The sequence below is a fragment of the Podarcis filfolensis genome (genome assembly GCF_964270895.1).
Source record: "Podarcis filfolensis genome assembly, chromosome: 6".
Taxonomy (NCBI): Eukaryota; Metazoa; Chordata; class Lepidosauria; order Squamata; family Lacertidae; genus Podarcis; species Podarcis filfolensis.
Window position 1 is genome coordinate 2,741,117 of NC_139609.1, and position 19,484 is coordinate 2,760,600.

At 45.4% G+C, this 19,484-nt stretch overlaps 1 protein-coding gene across 4 annotated transcripts; it reads left to right on the forward strand.

The window, feature by feature from the left end:
• Positions 1-2: 2 nt before the first annotated feature.
• METTL13 (methyltransferase 13, eEF1A N-terminus and K55) lies at positions 3-11,593 on the forward strand (the record flags this gene model as incomplete). Of its 4 annotated transcripts, none has more annotated exons than XM_083621389.1 (8): positions 3-290; positions 1,147-1,900; positions 2,521-2,720; positions 3,298-3,559; positions 6,576-6,740; positions 8,558-8,770; positions 10,037-10,168; positions 10,925-11,593. In XM_083621389.1, the coding sequence occupies 8 exons, from the start codon at positions 3-5 to the stop codon at positions 11,197-11,199; spliced, it is 2,289 nt and encodes a 762-aa protein (XP_083477515.1). In that variant the 3' UTR covers positions 11,200-11,593. The 4 variants fall into 4 exon arrangements, with proteins under 4 accessions (XP_083477515.1, XP_083477516.1, XP_083477517.1 ...); XM_083621390.1 differs by having other exon boundaries at positions 3,298-3,493; XM_083621391.1 differs by having other exon boundaries at positions 46-351.
• Positions 11,594-19,484: the final 7,891 nt, after the last annotated feature.

Sequence of the window (19,484 nt, forward strand, 5' to 3'; positions counted from 1 at the left end):
CAATGAGAGAGACGGTTCTACGGCCGGTGACTAACGGTCGGTTTCTCGGTTGGTTGGTGGGGAGCAGTGACAGACAACTCCGCCAGCATCCAATGAGCTTAGAGAACGGAGGGGGAGGAGCCGTGCGAGAAAGGCGCTTCCGGTGTCTCGTCCCGCCGCGCAGGCGCAGCTTGTCGTCCCCGTCTCGCCATGGCGGCGCTGCGGCTGCTTCCCGGGCGCGCGCGGGACTTCGCCTCGTCCGACTACTGGGAGCGCTTCTTTCGAGAGCGAGGCGGGCGCGCCTTCGAGTGGTACGGCGAGTGGCAGGACCTCCGGGCCTCCCTGGGACGGTACCTGCGGCCGCGGGACTCGGTGAGGCGAGGAGCGGGGCCCGAGGAACTCACTGCCTCTTGATGCGCAGGCGCCTTCGCCGCGCTCTTTGCGTCCCCTGCTGAAAACATCAGTACTATTATGTATTGCATCTTCATCCGAAGATCTCAGGGTGGTTTGAATGAATTGCAATTCCCCTCCCCCTGATTTTATGGTTTTTACCTTTCTGTAAATCACTTTGAAGTTTTATTGTTGTAATCAAGTAGTGTATTAATTTTATTAAATAAGTAAATAAAGGCGTGGAGGGACGGTTAAAATAAGTGTTTTAGAGGATATTGTAGGGTTGTGAAAGGTTCAGAGAAGGGCCAACACAATGATGTTGCGTCTTGCAGTGTTTATAGCATGAAAGCAACACTTGCAGTTCTCTCCCCACCCCCACCCCATTTCCTCCAGTTAAGGAACATCCTATATATGCTGCTGAATGAGAATAGTTGTCATGTTTTAATGCTTTCAAAGGGTATTTAAAACTCATTGCAATGAGCAAATTGGCAGGAAAACTCAGCCCTCTGCCTCCTGTCTTTTTCATTTCAGTGGCCTTTGTATAGTGGAACTTGTTGGTGATTATCTTTTTTATTTGTTTTATTTTCTTCTGACTTCTGCACAACCAATTGCTTTATTTGGGGGTATTTGGTGGTACGTAGCAACTGTAGTTCTGGCTGATAATCCTTCACACGTTCTTGTCTCTGAATTCATGAGATTTCTTGGAATGTCTGTTTTAAGAAACCATTTTGGCTTGCTCACAAGGCATGTGACATTCCTTATGTGTTTTCCCACTAGATTCTTGTGGCTGGCTGTGGGAACTCAGAACTGAGTGAGCAGCTCTACGATGAAGGGTATCAAGATATCACCAATGTGGACATCAGTGAAGTGGTTATCAAGCAGATGCAGGAGCGCAGTGCTCACCTGAGGCCTAAGATGACTTACATGGTCATGGATGTGTTGCAAATGGATTTTCCTGATGAGCGCTTCCAAGTGGTACTGGACAAAGGCACACTTGATGCCCTCCTGACTGATGGGGAAGAGACCACGTTGAGTAGGGCAGAAAGGATGTTTGCTGAAATTAGCCGTGTTCTGCAGTTTGGGGGCCGCTACCTCTGTGTAACCTTGGCCCAAGCACATGTATCGAAGATGGTCATAGAATATTTCTCCCGGGAAGGCTGGATGGTGCGAATACACCAAGTCTCTGGCGACAAAGCAGGAACTTCAGAGGGAGAATTTGCCCTGCCCGTCTTTGTCTATGTAATGACAAAGATTAGGCGTGTCCCAGGCTCAGCTTTATGCATCCTGGAGCTGTGTGCTGAAGCACAGGACAAGCCTATCCGGTTCAAGAGCACTGAGCATCTGATTGAGGCAGTGAAAGAGAGGCAACACTACTCTCTGCTACGGAGCCAGATCAATAAGAACCCCAGTTCAGGCACAGTCTCACTGGACCTTTGCAGCAAGGACACTGGCCAAGCCCGTTACACTTTGCATGTGGTGCACAGCCTGACTGTGAAAGCGTCTTTTGACAATAAATTTGCTATCTTCATTGGTAAGTTTTTATCTCCTTGGCTGGCCAAGGTTGGAAAGTTCAAGTTAATCTAAACAATCCAAGGGTCTCAACTGAGTCTCCCTCCCACATTGCCAGTAATGTTTAAGAAGTGGATATGTTTTATTATTATTAAAGCACCACCACCAAATATACTGAAAAGCAATGTCTTAAGAACAGCAAATGGTCTGTTTACAGCATTATTTTTGCTCTTAGTGAATTTACAAACATTGGTTAAAAATCCCATGTATTTTTTTTGTCCCCATAGTGTAGTTTCTCATTTTCTTACTTCCAAAGGAAAACAGCAAGCCTGAATAGATTAAAAAAGGGTGTGTGTGTGTGGCTTTTACAACTGATTCTAGACATGTCTGCTTTTCCTGTTAAAGTGAAGTAAACAGCATCTGCTGCCAATTCATAGGAGTACAACCCGAGCCCGTAAAAGAATTGTCTTGAGGATATAGTCATGATGTCTGTGCTATTAACATTCTATATTGGAGATGGAGTAGCAGTCTTTGACTTGCTTCAGCAAAGCCCACATAAGATGTTGGAACGCTCTGACTTTGTTCACGTACTTGGACAATTGTTTCTTCATTGTCTATATTTTCCATTTTGCCTCTCCCCAGTACCACAGGGCAGAGAAACTGAGTGGCTCTTTGGGACGGATGAGGGACGGAAGCAGTTGGCTACATGTGCGGGATTCTGGCGTCTAGTAACTGTGGCTTTGCACAGAGATCAACACTATGAAGGTATGGAAGCAATCCAGGCAGAACTGTCGGAAAAGGTGATGGAGCTGGCCCCACCTGGTCTCCCAGCCGGGCAGCAGGTAAACGTTGAGGAGCTTCTAGAATTAGAAATGATTTTTTTCAAGGGCTGCAGAGAATGAAACTATGTTACATTTGCTGATTGCACAAGGCTTTTGCTTAATGTTCTCTCGATGCAGGAGATGATGGTATAGGAACTCCATTGGCCACTCCTGTAGGGAGGTGCTAGATGCCTTTCAACAGCAGCCGTCAAAGACTGCACACTTCAGCCATTCCCCCCCCCCCCGCCTTTTTTTTTGCTGGAAATGAGTGTGTAGAGCTCTCCTAGCTACTGCTGCCAGATGTAGGAGCATTAGAAACATATCAACCACAATTTTGACTTGTATGTATGGGCCTATTCAAGCAAGATAAACTAAATATGTTTTGCAAGATCAGGTGGATCTAGAATTCTTAGAATAAAATTAACATTTTGCCTAAAATCCAAGAGAGCAGATCACAGACAAAACTGAGGCAGACAGGCGAGTGGCCCAACCCACTTGAAGGTAATTTCACATGTGATCTGTTTATTTGTCTGTTTCCATGCTTTTTGATAATGCCTTCTGTAAGGTGGTGGCAACCTCTGACTGTCTTCTCCTGCAGGTGCCTTTTCTGTCAGTGGGAGGTGACATTGGGATCCGCACCATCCAGCATCGTGGAACGAGCCCCCTTAGTGGGGAATATGTTATTGAGGATGTGAAAGGTGATGGGGCCCAGTACTTTCGCCGCCTTATCTTCCTCAGCAACAGGAATGTGGTGCAGTCAGAGGCGAGGCTTTCATTCAGAGGTTCCCACAAAGGTGAAATGAGGTGTGGTGAAGATGAAATGGGGGTGACCTTACTACAAGGAAATGAGGCTTTGCCAAGTAACTGCCAACTATTGACCTGTAAAATGAGGTTGCTGGGAGGTGTGGGAAGTAGAATCATAGGGACTGGGCAAGTGTGGAAACAGCAAGTTGTGGCAAAAGCATGCACGATCTGGAGTAAGTATGTTTCATTTGCAACAGAGGAGGCTTCCACTCCTCTGATTTTTGGAGAGAACTAAACTATGAGTTGTGTGTGTGTATCAAAGCTTGTAAAATAAGAGGGGGTCATGTAGCACTTCCTCTCTGCATTGAGTATGTGCAGGCATCCACAGTTCCACTCACCTGTTCACTAGTTATGAGTGCTGCTTGAAAGGGATTCTGAGGGGTTTTCCCAGATCTGAGCTTTGGGCATGTGAGGACTGCTTTTCCCTCCAGACTGCCCATCTGTGCTTGTTAAATGGCTTGAGGAATTTGCAGTAAGAATTAAATATTATAAACCTCTGTGAATAAATAGGAATCCCTGCTGCTGCTGTCCTGTGCCCCATTGTGTGTCAAGATTGCATGAATTCAGTTTTGGTGCATGAAGTCCTTTTATCTGACCCCTTAGCAGTATTAAGGGAACCTCCTTTATGTATGTACTGAGGGCATAAATAACAGTGGGGAGAATAAATCTTCTGGGTTAATGATTCTAAATAAGCACAACTCTTATTTACAGAACAGGAGCTAGACTGCATGGGTGTGTTTCCTGTCTGCAATCTACCTTTAGAAACCAAGTTACTCAACTCTAAAAGATTCTTATGTATTAAGCCAAAAGGAGCTCTCTTGCTTGTGCAAGGAAAAAATGCTTTCCACATTCTTTGAAGGTAGAGAAGAGAATTGTAGAATTAACAAAGCCATCAGAAGAGGCTGTACTAAAAGAGAAGAGGAGACTACTATATGAAAGAAAAAAAAATATTGAGAGGGCTTAGGTCTAGCAGAGCATTGATTCCACTGGTCAACAACAAATTTGTTGTCTGCGTTTTTTCAGTTGATTTAGGATGAATCTGATGCGCTGAATCCAAAAATCACATTGGTTTTGCTCAATCAGGTCAAGTTTTTGAGCTATGGCCACATGTCGTTTTTTTACGTTTTTGTTCACATGTATGCTTGTGTGGAGCATTTTAGAAGAAGTTGGTGGGGGTAAAATGCCATGTCAAATAATTGTTTTGATTGGAAATGACTATTTTAATGACAGGAAGTATTCAGGTCCGATAGTTCTGGGTGATTATGTCGAAAAGGGATCAGTTTGAAGTCATAAAACCTCGAAATCTTCCATAAATTGGTGCAGCAAAGCATAAAGTTGGGGGATCAAAACTAAGTTAATGGGGCAGCCGCCCCACGAAGTATCCTGATCTTCAATCAGCACGACGTCCTGTAGCTCATTGTGATGAAATTCCAGTGCCTATCTTCGGAGAACTTCCTGACATTAGTGACGAAGATGCCTCCAGTGTTGAAGGACATGAAGAAGAAGAAGTGGTTCTTGAAGATGATGCTCCACATCCATTTTCCCAAAAGGAGTTGAATGATCTAGTTCGTGACCTCAGCTTGTCAAAGGACTCTGCTGAACTGTTGGCATCCAGATTGAAGGAAAAAAACCTCGCATCAGGGCTCGCATCAGCTTCTTCAGCAATAGGCATCAAGAGTACCTCCGTTTTTTCTCAGAAGAGAAGGACTTGGTATACTGTGCAGATATTGCGCAGCTTCTGCTCAAGCTTGGAGTGCCACAGTATGAACCCAAAGATTGGAGACTGTTCATTGACAGCAGCAAGCGATCACTGAAATGTGTTCTGCTACACAACGGCAACCAGTTTGCCTCTATACCCCTGGCTCACTCGAGTACACTGAAGGAGAACTATGAAGCGGTGAAGTATGTGCTGGAGAAAATTGGTTATGATCAGCATAAGTGGTTTATTTGTGTTGACCTGAAGATGGTGAACTTTTTGTTGGGACAACAGTCTGGCTTCACCAAGTACCCATGTTTTCTGTGCATGTGGGATAGTAGGGACCGTGCTCAGCATTACACGAAGAAGGACTGGCCTGTGCGGGAGGAATTGGTGCCTTGCAAAGAAAGGAACGTCATCAACGACCCTCTGGTGGACAGACAGAATACTCTTCCCACCGCTGCACATCAAGCTTGGCTTAATCAAGCAGTTCACCAAGGCTCTGGACAAGGATGGTGACTGCTTCACTTACTTGTGCCAGGCTTTTCCAGGATTGACCATGGAGAAGTTGAAAGCTGGCATCTTTGACGGTCCTCAGATCTGTCAGCTCATCAGAGATCCAGAGTTCAGAAAGTCAATGAACGAAGTGGAACTGGAAGCGTGGAAGGTATTTGTTCTGGTAGTGAAGAACTTTCTTGGCAACAATAAGGCCAGAAACTACGCAGAACTTGTCAACAACATGCTGACTGCTTTCAGAAACCTGGGCTGCAACATGAGCGTCAAGATGCACTGCCTATTTTCACATATGGACCGGTTTCCTGAGAACCTGGGTTCAATGAGTGACGAGCAGGGGGAGAGATTCCATCAGGACATGAAAGAGATGGAGACCAGGTATCAGCGTCGCTGGGACGCAGTCATGATGGCTGACTATTGTTGGACTCTGAAGAGAGACCTCCCTGCCGCTGAGCATTCCAGGAGTTCCAAGAAATGGAAGTTCAAGCCCTGAAGTTTGAAAAATGGTGAAGCAACATGCAATTTACGTGTACTTACCTTTATCAATGCCCACCATTCAGTTTACAGTAAACTTGACCTGATGGAGAGAAACGGATGCCATTTCCTGATTCATCAGTGCAAAAATACCCTAAATCAGTTGTAGAAATCTAGACAACATTCAAAAAGCAAAAAATTGTTGCCCAGTGTTCTTGCTTCGTGCTCAGCTTGAATCTAGTGGGGGGGGGGGGCAGGGACATGCCAGGAGCTATTTGGAGTTGCTGTCTCCTGCCCCAAATGTTTTCAGTGATCACACCTTCTTCCATACTATTTCTGCATGGCAGGAATAGGTTTGCCCATTTAAGTTGTTGTTGTTTTGCTTTCAGGGAATAAGAAGCACAAAAAGAAGAAAAAAACAGCCTCCATTAACTCTGCTGAGCCTGCTGCTGTACCAGCCAGTCAGTCCATCGACAAAACCTATCTGTGTTGTGCTCACCATAGAGCCATGATTGCAGGATTGTGCCTGCTGAAAAATCCTGAGCACCTCCCAGGTAATTAGTAAGATTAACCTAGTTTCCATTTTCACTTGTCATTTGTGTGAGAAGTGTTTGTTAGAGAAATTTGCTAGCTGTTTCACAGCTAAAATGTAGCCTGCACAAAAAGCTTGAGGGAATCCTGCTGCTTCTCTACAGCCAGGCATTTTCAGATTGCTAGCAGTAATTTCACTGATCCATCATGAATGTAGATTGTGAATAAGAAAACAAGAGTCTGGCACCCTAACCATTCCTGAAATCTTCCATAAATTTTCATTGGCTAGAGCCCACTTTGTTAGACTGGAATGAAAAGGAGAGTGGGGACTGTTAGCAGGTATACATATATGAATAAAGGGGGGGTGGAATTAAATTGATGGCGCCAAAAGGCAATAAAATGCACTTGGTAATGGCGTCACATTTCTCTGGGTACACAAGAGGTAGCCTTGTTTGCTAGTACAAATGAATACCACCACTTCTGAGAGACTGTTCAAAATGACTCCATGCAGATGCTGGCTTTATGTTTTAGCTTCCCATAAGATAAGATTGTTACTGCCAGTGTCTAAATCGTCCTCAAGGCCACAGTTCAAATCTGTTAAAGTCCATAATATGCCCTTCAAAATGTGCCAGTAGGAGCACAGCTTCCATTAAGTTCGCAGTTGTAATAGAACCATAGGGGGTTTACATATGTATTGGGGTTTGGTTAGCACTGAGTTGGGTGATATGGTGATATGGATATCTCACACCTCGTAACTGGCAGATACGTCCTATCAGTTACCGTATTTTTCGCCCCATAGGACGCACCGGCCCATAGGACGCATCAAGTTTTTTTGGGGGGAAATAAAGAAAAAAAATTTATTTCCCCCCCAGGTGCTTGTGGGGCGGGCAGCGGGGAGAAGCGCTCTTCTCCCTGCCGCCCGCCTTCAGATCAGGTCCGGGGACAGCGGGGAGACGCGCTGCGCCTCCCAGCTGTCCCCGGAGTTTGCGAGGCAGGCAGCGGGGAGAAGCGCTCTTCTCCCTGCCGCCCGCCTTCAGATCAGGTCCAGGGACAGCGGGGAGACGCGCTGCACCTCCCAGCTGTCCCCGGAGCTTGAGGGGCAGGCAGCGGGGAAAAGTTCTCTTCTCCCTGCCGCCCGCCTTGAAATCAGGTCCGGGGACAGCGGGGAGACGCGCTGCGCCTCCCAGCTGTCCCCGGAGCTTGAGGGGCAGGCAGCGGGGAGAAGTGCTCTTCTCCCTGCCGCCCGCCTTGAAATCAGGTCCGGGGACAGCGGGGAGACGTGCTGCGCCTCCCTGCTGTCCCCGGAGCTTGCGGGGCAGGCAGCGGGGAGAAGCGCACTTCTCCCCGCCGCCCGCCTTCAGATCAGGTCCGGGGACAGCAGGAAGACGCGCTGCGTCTCCTAGCTGTCCCCGGAGCTTGCGGGGCAGGCAGCGGGGAGAAGCGCACTTCTCCCCACCGCCCGCCTTCAGATCAGGTCCGGGGACAGCAGGAAGACGCGCTGCATCTCCCAGCTGTCCCCAGAGCTTGCGGGGCTGGCGGCGGGGTCTCCCCGCCGTCAGCCTCCAAACCACTTCGGGAGACAGCGGGATGGCGGCGTTCCGCCTCCCTCTGTCCTCCGACCTTGTGGGGCTGGCGCTGGGGCTCTCCTGAAGCCTGGAGAGCCAGAGGGGTCGGTGCGCACCGACCCCTCTCGCTCTCCAGGCTTCAGTGAAAGCCTGCATTCGCCCCATAGGACGCACACACATTTCCCCTTCATTTTTGGAGGGGAAAAAGTGCGTCCTATAGGGCGAAAAATACGGTATGCCTGTTGATTCATGCCTGCTTTGTGTGTTGATTGCAGAGGCCCTGATCCGTGTGCTGGTTATTGGCCTGGGTGGTGGCAGCCTGCCCCTCTTCATCCATGACTACTTCTTGCAGTGCTCTATTGATGTAGTGGAAATTGACCCAGCTATGTTGGAAGTGGCTACACGCTGGTTTGGCTTTTCACCTGAAGACAGGCTCAAAGTTCACATTGCAGATGGCTTAGTTTATGTTGACAGCCTTGCAGCAGAAGGTAACCATTTCTCATATAAGCCTGTGTAATCTGTTTGCCTTCCAGAGGCCAAGCGTTTCATGATTCTCTAAAGAATCTCTGTTGTACTCCTGCTTTTTTGTGTTGCCTACATGTCAGAGTTGACCCAAGGGGTTGGGGAGAGGGGTCTGCCCTGGTATATAACTCTTTTTCTTTACTTCCATCTCCCCTTTTGCTTGAGAGATTGGTGGGATGGGGGCTTTTGGGGGCCCTTCTTTGTCACAATATGGGGAAATGTGTTATTCAATATTTTCTCAGATTATTTGTACTCATTATGACTCAACACTGTATTTTGGATTGTCCTGGACCTGAATACAACCATTGGGAAAAGATGCTACACATACTCAGAGGAGAGAAAGAAAATAAGAATAGCTATGATTCTGCTTTCAGCTGCCTCCAAGTCCCAGTTCCCTTGTTCCGTTTGGCAGTGGTTATGGTAGTGAGGGGTCAAAGAGAAGTAAATGCAAAAAAAACCGTAAGGTAGAGTAGTTTCTTTTGAGGGTACCCCAATGTCTAGGGCAGCCTTTTTCAGATGATGATGTACTACAACTTCCCTCATTCCTGACTGCTTGCACTTCTCACAAGGGATGATGGGAGTTGTTGTCCAGCAAAACCTGAGACCCTGGGTTGAAAAAGGCTGGTTTAGGGCATTGCACTTCACTGCACAATTTCTATGGCATTAATGCATGTCAGTACAGTGGTACCTCTGGTTGTGAACGCCTCTGGTTGCGCTTGCTGTGGGTTACGAGCTCTGGTAACCTGGAAGTAGCCGCTCCCGGTTGCAAATTTTGCCCCGGGATGCGAGCGGAAATCGCATGCCAGAGGGAGACACACTTTCGCTAATGGCACCTCAGGTTACAAGCAGTTTCCGGTTATGAACGAACCTCCGGAATGGATTCTGCTCATTACCAGAGGTACCACTGCAGTAAGTGCATTCCTATGGAAACAAATGGGCTTCCTAGACCATCCTTTGCCAATAGTTGTGTTCACTGTGTTCAAAATATCTGGAGGACACTAGGTTTTGGAAGGCTGTACTAGACATCCTTGAGATGGATGGAAATTGTTTCCAAATACCTTGTTGCTAGATAACTGCTGTTTACATAGAGTCCTGTTGGTAAAAGACAGGTTGGTGTGGTCACACTGTTGGCTATTTTAGTTTGACACCAGGGCACTTACATATCCAAACACTTGTTCTGCTTCACCCTATTTCTGTTGATCTCACAGAAACACACTCCTGTTTTTCTTCAGCTTCATCCTCTTATGATGCCATCATGTTCGATGTGGACAGCAAGGACTCTGCCTTGGGTATGAGCTGCCCACCCCCAGCCTTTGTGGAGAAGTCCTTCCTTCAGAAAGTGAGGACCCTTCTGAAGAAGGAAGGTGAGGGTCAATTGGCCTTAAGTGCCCTGGGGCAGATACCTGTCGTTTTCATTGTTTCTGACTAAAAGCCATTACAGATTCATTCACAGATCCAGCAAGTCCATTAAAACCTGTTAAAAGAAATCCAGAGATATACATCCTTTTACAATAAGTCAAATTAATGAATTGCGTGCACAATCTACAGCATTGTCTTTTATATAGCTAGCACGAATACTTTTAGCGGCTTTAGCAAAGAGGGCTGTTTTGTATGGGACAAGCAGATCACAGTCAGATAACAGCAAACATATTTTCACTTCAGGATTCTGTCCCTGTAGCGGTGCCTGTTTATCTTGGTAGCTCAAATGCAATATGGTATCAAGATTTGGGGGATGATAACCTGAAATAATAACCTGAAAGACCTGGAAGTGTGCCAGAATAAGTTCCTAAGGTATCTACTCACACAAAATGCGCCTAGAACAATGGGAATTTTGAACACTCTACCACACACACACACACACACACACACACACACACACACACACACTCCTACCTTGCTACACCTGTCTTGGCCCCTTTTCTCACACCCAGAAGATAAAAACTTTTAAAAACAATCCTCCTTGTCTGCCAGCATTCAAACACCACCCTAGGCTATGGATCAACTACTCAAACTACCCCCACAAATCAATAAACCCCCTCCTACAAACAAATCTAAATGGGTGCTCTGTGATCTCTGACCTCTGCTTTGTAATAATCAAAGTGTCTTATTCCTCTCTGCAGGCCTCTTCATTCTAAATTTGGTGTGTCGAGACACCCAGCTTCACGATACTGTTCTGGCTACCCTAAGAGAGACTTTCCCTTTGCTCTATGTCCGGAGGATTGAGGGGGAGGTAAATGAAATCCTGTTCTGCCAGCAGCAGGCTAAGCACAAGCTACCTCCTGCAGAGCTCCGAGACACAGCTCAGATTCTGGAGAAGGCCCTGCGACAACCTGGTCAAGCATGGGACGCTACTTATGTCCTGGCAGATGTACTGGAAGCAGTAAAACTGCTGTGAAGAAGGATAATTCAGTCCCATATAGTACTTTCTGGAGCGAAGCAGCAGCCTACTGAGGTTTGAGAATAATGCTGCCCATCTGTTGCACTCCCACACTTGTACTGTGGAACGACTGTCCATCTATTCAAAGCATTGTAGGGATAAGATGTTCCTAGACTGCCCTTGAAGGCTGCACAGGTAGCCCTTCTTCATGGAAACGGAGATGTTTAGGATATGTCCTATAAATGGTGCCATGAGCACTTCTCAGGAGTAACTGCTTATTCTGGACGTTCCTGAAAATTGGGGTAATGAAAATTGCCTTTCTCATTCTGTATAGTTTTTAAAAAATCTAACATTAGGTGCAGATAAATCAGTCCCCTTTGCTTAAAATAAAATATCTTTCTATTGTGCAGTAGCTGTTGTAGTGTGAAGCAATAATTAATGATTTCTCCCAACATTTAGAAATAGGCAAGGTGGACCGTGGTATGTACTTAAAAAATGGAATCATTGATGGGTGGGATAGAAACAGTAGCCTTCCTTATAGAAAAGTGTGGTGCATGAGGGAGTCCCTTCAACACTGTGTAAAGGGTTTTGTGACTACAGGGAGGCAAACAGCCTCTTTAGCAACATTGTGAGCACATGACTGACACTCTCTTAGCCCTTCTGTGAAAGTGGGAAAAATTCAAGTCTGCATATTTTAGTTCTACCTCAGTGTGAGTCACCACCAATTAGACAGAAGCTTCCCGGTCTACTGTGGCATGACCTTTTTGTAATGTCTAAAGCTAGTTGCGAAATACCCAAGAGGAGGAAATGAAACTCCCCAGGATTGCCAAAAAATACAACAGAAAGCTCAATGTGGGGCAGGCTGCCAGTGGTCTTCACAATGGAGAGGAAAAACAAGACTGAAAGAACTTAGCAAGTTGTTTTTTAAATGTGTACCATTTGAATTATAAAGCTAGTGTTCTTCCTGGGTGTCAGGTGAGGCAGGAGTTTAATCAGGAATAGTTCTTCCTCTTGGTCACAGGTATGGTCAGAGTGCTGGGATGTTGGGGTGCATGTAGCTTCCCCCAAGAGGCAAGGTGACTTCCTCCTTCTCCCCCCCCCCATTGCCTTGCAAGGAATGAGCGAGTCACAGACAGAATGACTGGCTTTTCCTTCCCTGTCCTGAACAGGAAATAACCTTTCTGAGAGGGTATTTAGGCCTTCCTTCTATTTCTCCTCAGCGGCCACAGAATGGTATCCAACAGCAATATTTAGCAAACTTGTCACCCTTCATAGAGAAAACATCCAAATATGCAGTCTAATCTCTGACTTCAAAACGAGAACTTCCAACATCCTGTACCAAAGTAATTTCAGCCAACGTAAGATTAGTGGTTACAGAACACCAGCTCCATTTGCTGCATTGATCTATGGACAGTCTTGTTACATTTCTAAGAATGAGGTTCTCTAAACATTGATCTGATGCCTGCTGGACACAACATGTCCCAGTGGCACTCAGTGGTCAATGAAGTGGGACCCCCAAAATGGTGACATACAAGACATAAATCTTATGACTGAGGTACAGCATGAGAAATCATTGGCTGCAGAATTTTCGATCCTGGCGGGACAGTAGCAGAAGAAATCTGAATCTCTGTGGCATAAAAAGATCTTTCAGTAACTCGTTGCCATATCTTTGAACCCTAGGTTTGATGACACACATTCACCTTAAATATGCAACTTGCTTTACTAAGACAAAAAATCCTTTAGGTTTTGTATACTGAAAGGGAAGGGGATCAGGATACATCTTGCTAGCCTTGATATCACTACTTCATTTTGAACCTGGTTAAGAGCCCACTTCTCCCCTGCAGACATTTGAGATACTGAACTGACAGAACTGTATTAATGGCAACATCCAAGATTAGGACTCTAAGCAAAACATTGTGCAGAGATGGTGCTTATGGTGCCCTGAGAACCATTAGGCGTTACGGTTTTGTAACAAGTCTTGATCTGGTTTGTATATGTCTGTTTTCAGGGGCTCTTTCTGCCTTCCGGCTTGTACTGCAGAGCAAACATGCCTGCAGAGTGCTCAGATATATTCCTCATTAGGAGAGACAACCTCTTAAACTCCTCATGCTCTGAAACTAGAATAAACTTGTTTCAGGATTTGATTTCACTTCTTCAACCCTATTGACCCCAAAAAAGGCAATGCAATGACCATTATACTCCAACAAATCTAAACCCTGGTTCGATCAGGAATGCCTCGCTGTGAAGCGGTCTTTGTTGGGAAAATACAGGAACTATAGGTCTGCCAATCTACCCTCACTCCCTGCGGAGTGGTTTGAAGCTAAACAAAATTATAAAGCTTTGATCAAAAAGAAAAAGCTTCAGGCCCAAAGGGGAGAGTGGCAATGTTTAATAGAGACCTCTCGAAGGAAAGACTCAGCCACCTTTTGGAAAATAGCAAAAGGATGGCAAGATTCCCCCTCGGAAGTGGAATATACCATCTCTGTTGGGATTTGGGAGTCATACTTCCAATCTTTATACACAACTAGCCAACATCTGTCCCTACCTCTGAGTGATATTGGTGCTGAGTGGCCCCCGGTGTCAATTGAAGAAGCTTGCAAGGCTCATTCAGTCTCTTAAACCTGGCAAAGCTCCTGGTGCAGACAATATTTCACCCGAGCTTCTTAAGGCCAGTGTTGATTTGTGGGCCCCACTGCTTCCTGCCTTGTTCACCAGCATAGATCAATCAGCTACCATCCCAGAGGATTGGGAGTGAGGTCATGGGGAAATATCTAGATATCACTACATTGGTGTCTGTTGCCAACTATCCTTGGCAAAGAAATATCAGTAAAAAAGCCAAAAGAGACCTGATGCCAACTTTTTAAGCTAAGGAACCCATCTTCAGGCATGATCTTCAAACAGTCAATGAAAGTACTAAAGGCAACCAAATTGATGTTCTAGCCTTCCAGAAACATATCAAGGGTTAACTAACAGTTCACAGTTCATTTATTTGGACAGCATGTCTGCAAGGGTTTATGTGAAATCAGAGATTTTTCATTCTCCAACAGGAGGGCCAACAAGGCTACAGTCAAGATAGAGGTCTATCAACCACATTTTCAAATAATTTTCATAGTAGAAATTATATTACCTCAGCAGATACCCCATGTATTCAAACAGGCAGCATTAAACTTAGTTAAAAATAATAATTATTTGCCATTTTCAAAGTAATCTGATTGATTCAAGAATAAATAAAAAGAGGTGTTAACAATGCATTTTGCATAATGTATATAGTTTGTCCTCGAAGGAAGGCCACTGTGCAGTAGCTCCTCTTCAAAAGCATGGATGAAAGCAGAAGCTGAAAAAAAGGAATGAGAATTAGCGGAAGTATAAATACTCAAAAGGGCTTATTTATGTACCGGTATGTTCTCTGTTCCTAATCCTTTTGGCATATTTGATATTGGTATATATTTGAAATGTAACTGAATACAACAAAATATTTCATAACTGGACAAATTCTGGAAATACAAATACTGACACAAAGAAATTAGACATTTCTGTGCTGAAAACTCACTTGGCCAGCATCCTTCCTATTTCATTATTGGTAAACTCCCAAGTTCTTTCTCCAGGGAATGGGCGTTGTGCTGCCCCACCAAGGCTGTAATGATCAGTCATTTAGGTCATTCTGAGACAACTGTCCCTGTGCCTCACCCACACACGTGACGGGACATTAAGTGAGGCATGCTGTGTTGTTTTCAGTGTTGCAGTGTTAGTGATGGGTGGGAGCATAAAGTTCAGACAGGCACTGAAGTTTAAAGATTGCTGCCTGATGCAAAGATGTTCCTTAGATCCGAAATGCCTTCTGGTATTTCATTATAAAGCTACATTTTGGGGGGTCCATTGATGTGTACAGCAGTGAAGGTACATTCCAGACCGAAGAATGCCAAGCACAAAGGTTCAAGGAGAAATTGGGAATAAATAGGTGTAGGGGTTTGAGGCAAGACAAAGCTACAATGTGAGCTGAGAGGCATGTGCAATAAGAATATAGTGACTGGATTAATACCAGAAGTGGCTGTGGAGGGAAGTTTGATATTGCAGAAACTGAATTGGGCACCTGTAGTGTGGAACACAGTGCATGTCAGTGGTGAATAGGTCATGGACATCTTAAGAACTGCAGCCCTCTGAATTTTTGTTTGCTTGACTGGTCCAAATAAAATACGCTAGAAACAAGCCTGCCTGGATATTTCACATGCTGTTGAAGTACTGCCTCCTCCAAAGCATTTTGGAGACTGGTAGTTATTAAGAAGGAGGTAGTTAGTTATTAAGAAGGAGGACTGGATAGTTAAGTCCAGTCACGAATGACTCTGGGGTTGCGGCGCTCATCTCGCTTTACTGGCGAAACTAGAGCAGCGCACGGAAACGCCGTTTACCTTCCCGCTGGAGCGGTACCTATTTATCTACTTGCACTTTGATGTGCTTTCGAACTGCTAGGATGGCAGGAGCTGGGACCGAGCAACGGGAGCTCACCGCATCGCGGGGATTCGAACCGCTGACCTTCCGATCGGCAGGCCCAAGAGGCTCAGTGGTTTAGACCACAGCGCCACCTGCGTCCTGCTAAGAAGGAGGTAGTGTGCTCATATTCAGTTCATGCTCTGTTACTATGATAATTGTTTAACATATTCCAGGGCTGAATTTTTTAAAGGAAAAAATTTATTTGTATAATGTGTACAGTATGTATAAAAAGCGCATCAGGACAAAAAAAGTGCACCCTGAGGAAAACCATACAAAACAGAAAGCAATCAAGAAGCAAAACTACTATAAGAGTTTGAAGGTTTGGCCCCTGTCTGTCTCAGGACTTCACTGTTTGTGAAGTCAAACTGTTGGACCATAGTAGCGCCTGCTGTGGCAGCGGAGACCCATGCAGGAAGGACATGTTTTGTTGCAACTGGGGCAGATTAAGGCCTCCAGTTGTGCTGCTGCTGATGCACCATGACGTTTCTGCTTCGCACTCCTCCCAGTGGGTATTTCTCCTCTGGTCACTGCTGTTGTTATCTAGTCGTTTAGTCATGTCTGACTCTTCGTGACCCTGCTATGGATACACAACTTGATTGCTTGTCTCCAGGCGTTGTGGTTGTCTGCTAGGGATTCCCACATGGCAGGGTTGTTGATGCTGCCAGCCTTCATGTCACAATGGCAAGACATCTTTGTAACACAGAGTTGGACTACCAGTGAGCCTGGTGCTGTAAGTCAGCTTCCCATAAGAGCATGTCCTGGAGTGCCAGCAACTGATACTAGTGGAACAGCAAAGAAAAGGGGTGGGGAGAATTGAATGGGCATGAGAAGACAAAGGGCCAAATAAGTTCAAACATTCTTCCAAGTAAAATCGTACTTCCCATAAGTCAAAAGAGGCTTCCATATGGCCACAAGGCTGAATCTTAACATCCACAATTTTGTGGAAAAATATCAAGTCAACCAGGAAAGTTTCCAAAATCTTAAGGTGCAATCCCTCTGTGTAACAGATATTCAATCCAAGCCGCGAAGGAGTGTGTGCTTTAGCTTAGCAGTAAATTGTACATTGTGTTTTGGTAACCACAACAAAAAATAAAAGGCCTGTTACTTGACAAATAACAGCTCAATTCATGATATTTTAATTTCTCCCTTAAAAATGAATCATTGATCATAAATTTATGCTGCAGATTCTTCCTGATAAATTTATGAACCAGTGGCCCACAAATATATTGGTGTAGGGAGAGTTCACATGTTTAATTTTTGCAAGGGCCCACTTGTTGACTTAGACGTATCATTTTTTAAATTTAAAAAATCATTGTTACACAAAGCAATTTCAAGGCATTATGAAATAAATGCAATAATTCTATACAAAATGATTCCTCTGCCTGCTGCAGTCAGTTGGCGTTCCTCTATTAGCAAACCAGTGGGTCAGTTTATACCTAAAACTGTAAGAGCCGTGTCAAAGAACTCTAAAGAATGATTTATGTTCTTGTTGGCAGCTGGCAGCTCTGCTAGGAAATGAGAGTGGTGGCGCCTCGAGGATAGAAGATTGCAAGTACACCTGTACTGGAGGACTGCTGTCACAAACACAATGGTGTATACAAGAAAGGCATATTGAATTGAAATTGAATTAAAATACTTTATTGTCACTTGTACAACTTGTATACAGTGAGATTACACGAGCACCCCCTACTCAGCTCTCTTAGTCTTAATTCCGCTCGTTTACTGACGCAGACCCACCAAACCCGAAAGTCAGTTGCCCTGTTGTTATCTTTTCATTCAGCAGCCCAACAGCCCACGGATAGAAGCTGTTCTTTACCCTGTTGGTGCGACTAATCCTGCTTCTATATCTTCTGCCCGAGGGCAGGAGATCAAGAAAGTGCTGGCCAGGGTGTGAATCATTCCTGAGAATTTTCCTCACTCTCCTGAGGCAACGTTCTTCCGCTATTTCATCCAGCAGATTCACGGGACAGCCCATAATATCTTGTGCTGTATTCACCACCCTCTGTAGGCACTTCCTATCAGTTGATGTCAACCCAGCATACCACACCGTGATGCAGTATGAAAGGACACTTTCTATTGTGGACCGGTAGAAGAAGATCATCAGACGTTGATTGACATCATTCTTCGCAATACTCTGAGAAGATGCCACACCTCTCTCCACTTGAATACATTCCCTACAACAGTTGAAGGTGGAAAGGGGGACAGACAAAAATAACCCTGCCCCCCCCCCCCCCCGTCCAAGTGTAGGAAAGCAGAAGACGCAGTCACCAAGAAATGACTCTCTACCCAGAGATTATGAGGTGCATATGCTGGTTCTTAGACAGGATTAACTGCATAAATCTAATAGAAATACAAAGGAAGGTTCTCCTACCCCAAACCTGGCTGTAGAAATTCAGCAAAAAAGTGAATGCTGTTTTAGTCTGCAACAACAGAAGTCTAGTGTCCAGATCAAGGGAAGTAATAGTACCACTTGATTCTGCCTTAGTCAGTCCACACCAGTAACCAGTTCTGGGCACCACAATTTATGGTAAGAAGGATGCTGACAAGCTGGAACATGTGCAGAGGAGGGTGACCAAGATGATCAAGGGTCTGGAAACCAAGCCTTATGAGGAATAGTTGAAGGAGCTGGGGATATTTAGCCTGGAAAAGAGGAGCCATCTTCAAATATCTGAAGGACTGTCAAACAGAAGAGGAAGCATGCTTGTTTTCTCCTGCTCTTGAGGGCAGGACTCAAGGCAATGGCTTCAAGTTACAAGAAAGGAGATTCCGACTAAACATTCAGAAAAGCTTGCTGATAATAAGAGGAGTTCAGCAGTGGAACAGACTCCCACAAGACTTGGTGGACTCTCCTTCCTTGGAGGCTTTTAAGCAGAGGTTGGGCAGCCATCTGTCCCGGATGCTTCAGTTGCGATTCCTGCATTGCAGATGGATAGATGAGATGACCCTCAAGGTCTCTTCCAACTCTACAATCCTCCCTTCACGATTACATGATCCGATGATCTCATTCATCTTTACAACTGCCCCAAAGAGCAATAGAATGATCCCCAAGTCCTCACCCCAGTCAGCCATCATGCTGCAGCATTCTGCACCAGCAGGATTGGCGGCAATAGCAACAAATATGGCCATTTTTATTTAATTTTATTCTCTTGCTAATTATGCTGCCTTACTTGTGCATTTTATATTTGACATCCTTTAGTTGTTTTCTTTTGAAAAGTCCCCCTTCCCTCCTGTTAGCTTTGCTCTTGAATGAGCCTTGTGCAGCTGACCACCTTTGTAAACTTTTGTTTTGAAATCTTTAACACAGGATTTCCACTCTCTCTTAATTATGCTGCTTTGAATGTATATGGTACTTTCTGACATTCTTCGGTAATGTTTTATTCTGGACTGTTTTATCTGATGTTTTAATGTGGGTTGTAAACCGTTTTGAGATTTAAATCTTAAAAACGTAAAGCAGTTTCGAAATGAAGTGACTAATAACTATGAAGATTTTAAGAGAAGCGAAGACTCAGCAGACCAGCTTAGGAAGGAAGTCCTGGCCTTGGGGACCACTCCCTAAATAATCTTACGATACTTATTTGGGTGTCATACATTTTATTTGCAGATATGCGTGTTGTAACCCTGTGACTCATGGAAGAAGAGAGGAACCAGGCCTCGCTCATTTCGGGACCGTGACGCCAAAGGGGCCCGTTGCCATAGCAACGACAGGCCGCCCCGCGCAAGGCGCCCTTCCCCTGGCGAGCCCCGCCCCGCCCCGCGCGCCCCGGCGCCCAGCCAATGCCGTCGCGCGGCTCCTCCGGGACCTGGCGTGACGTGGC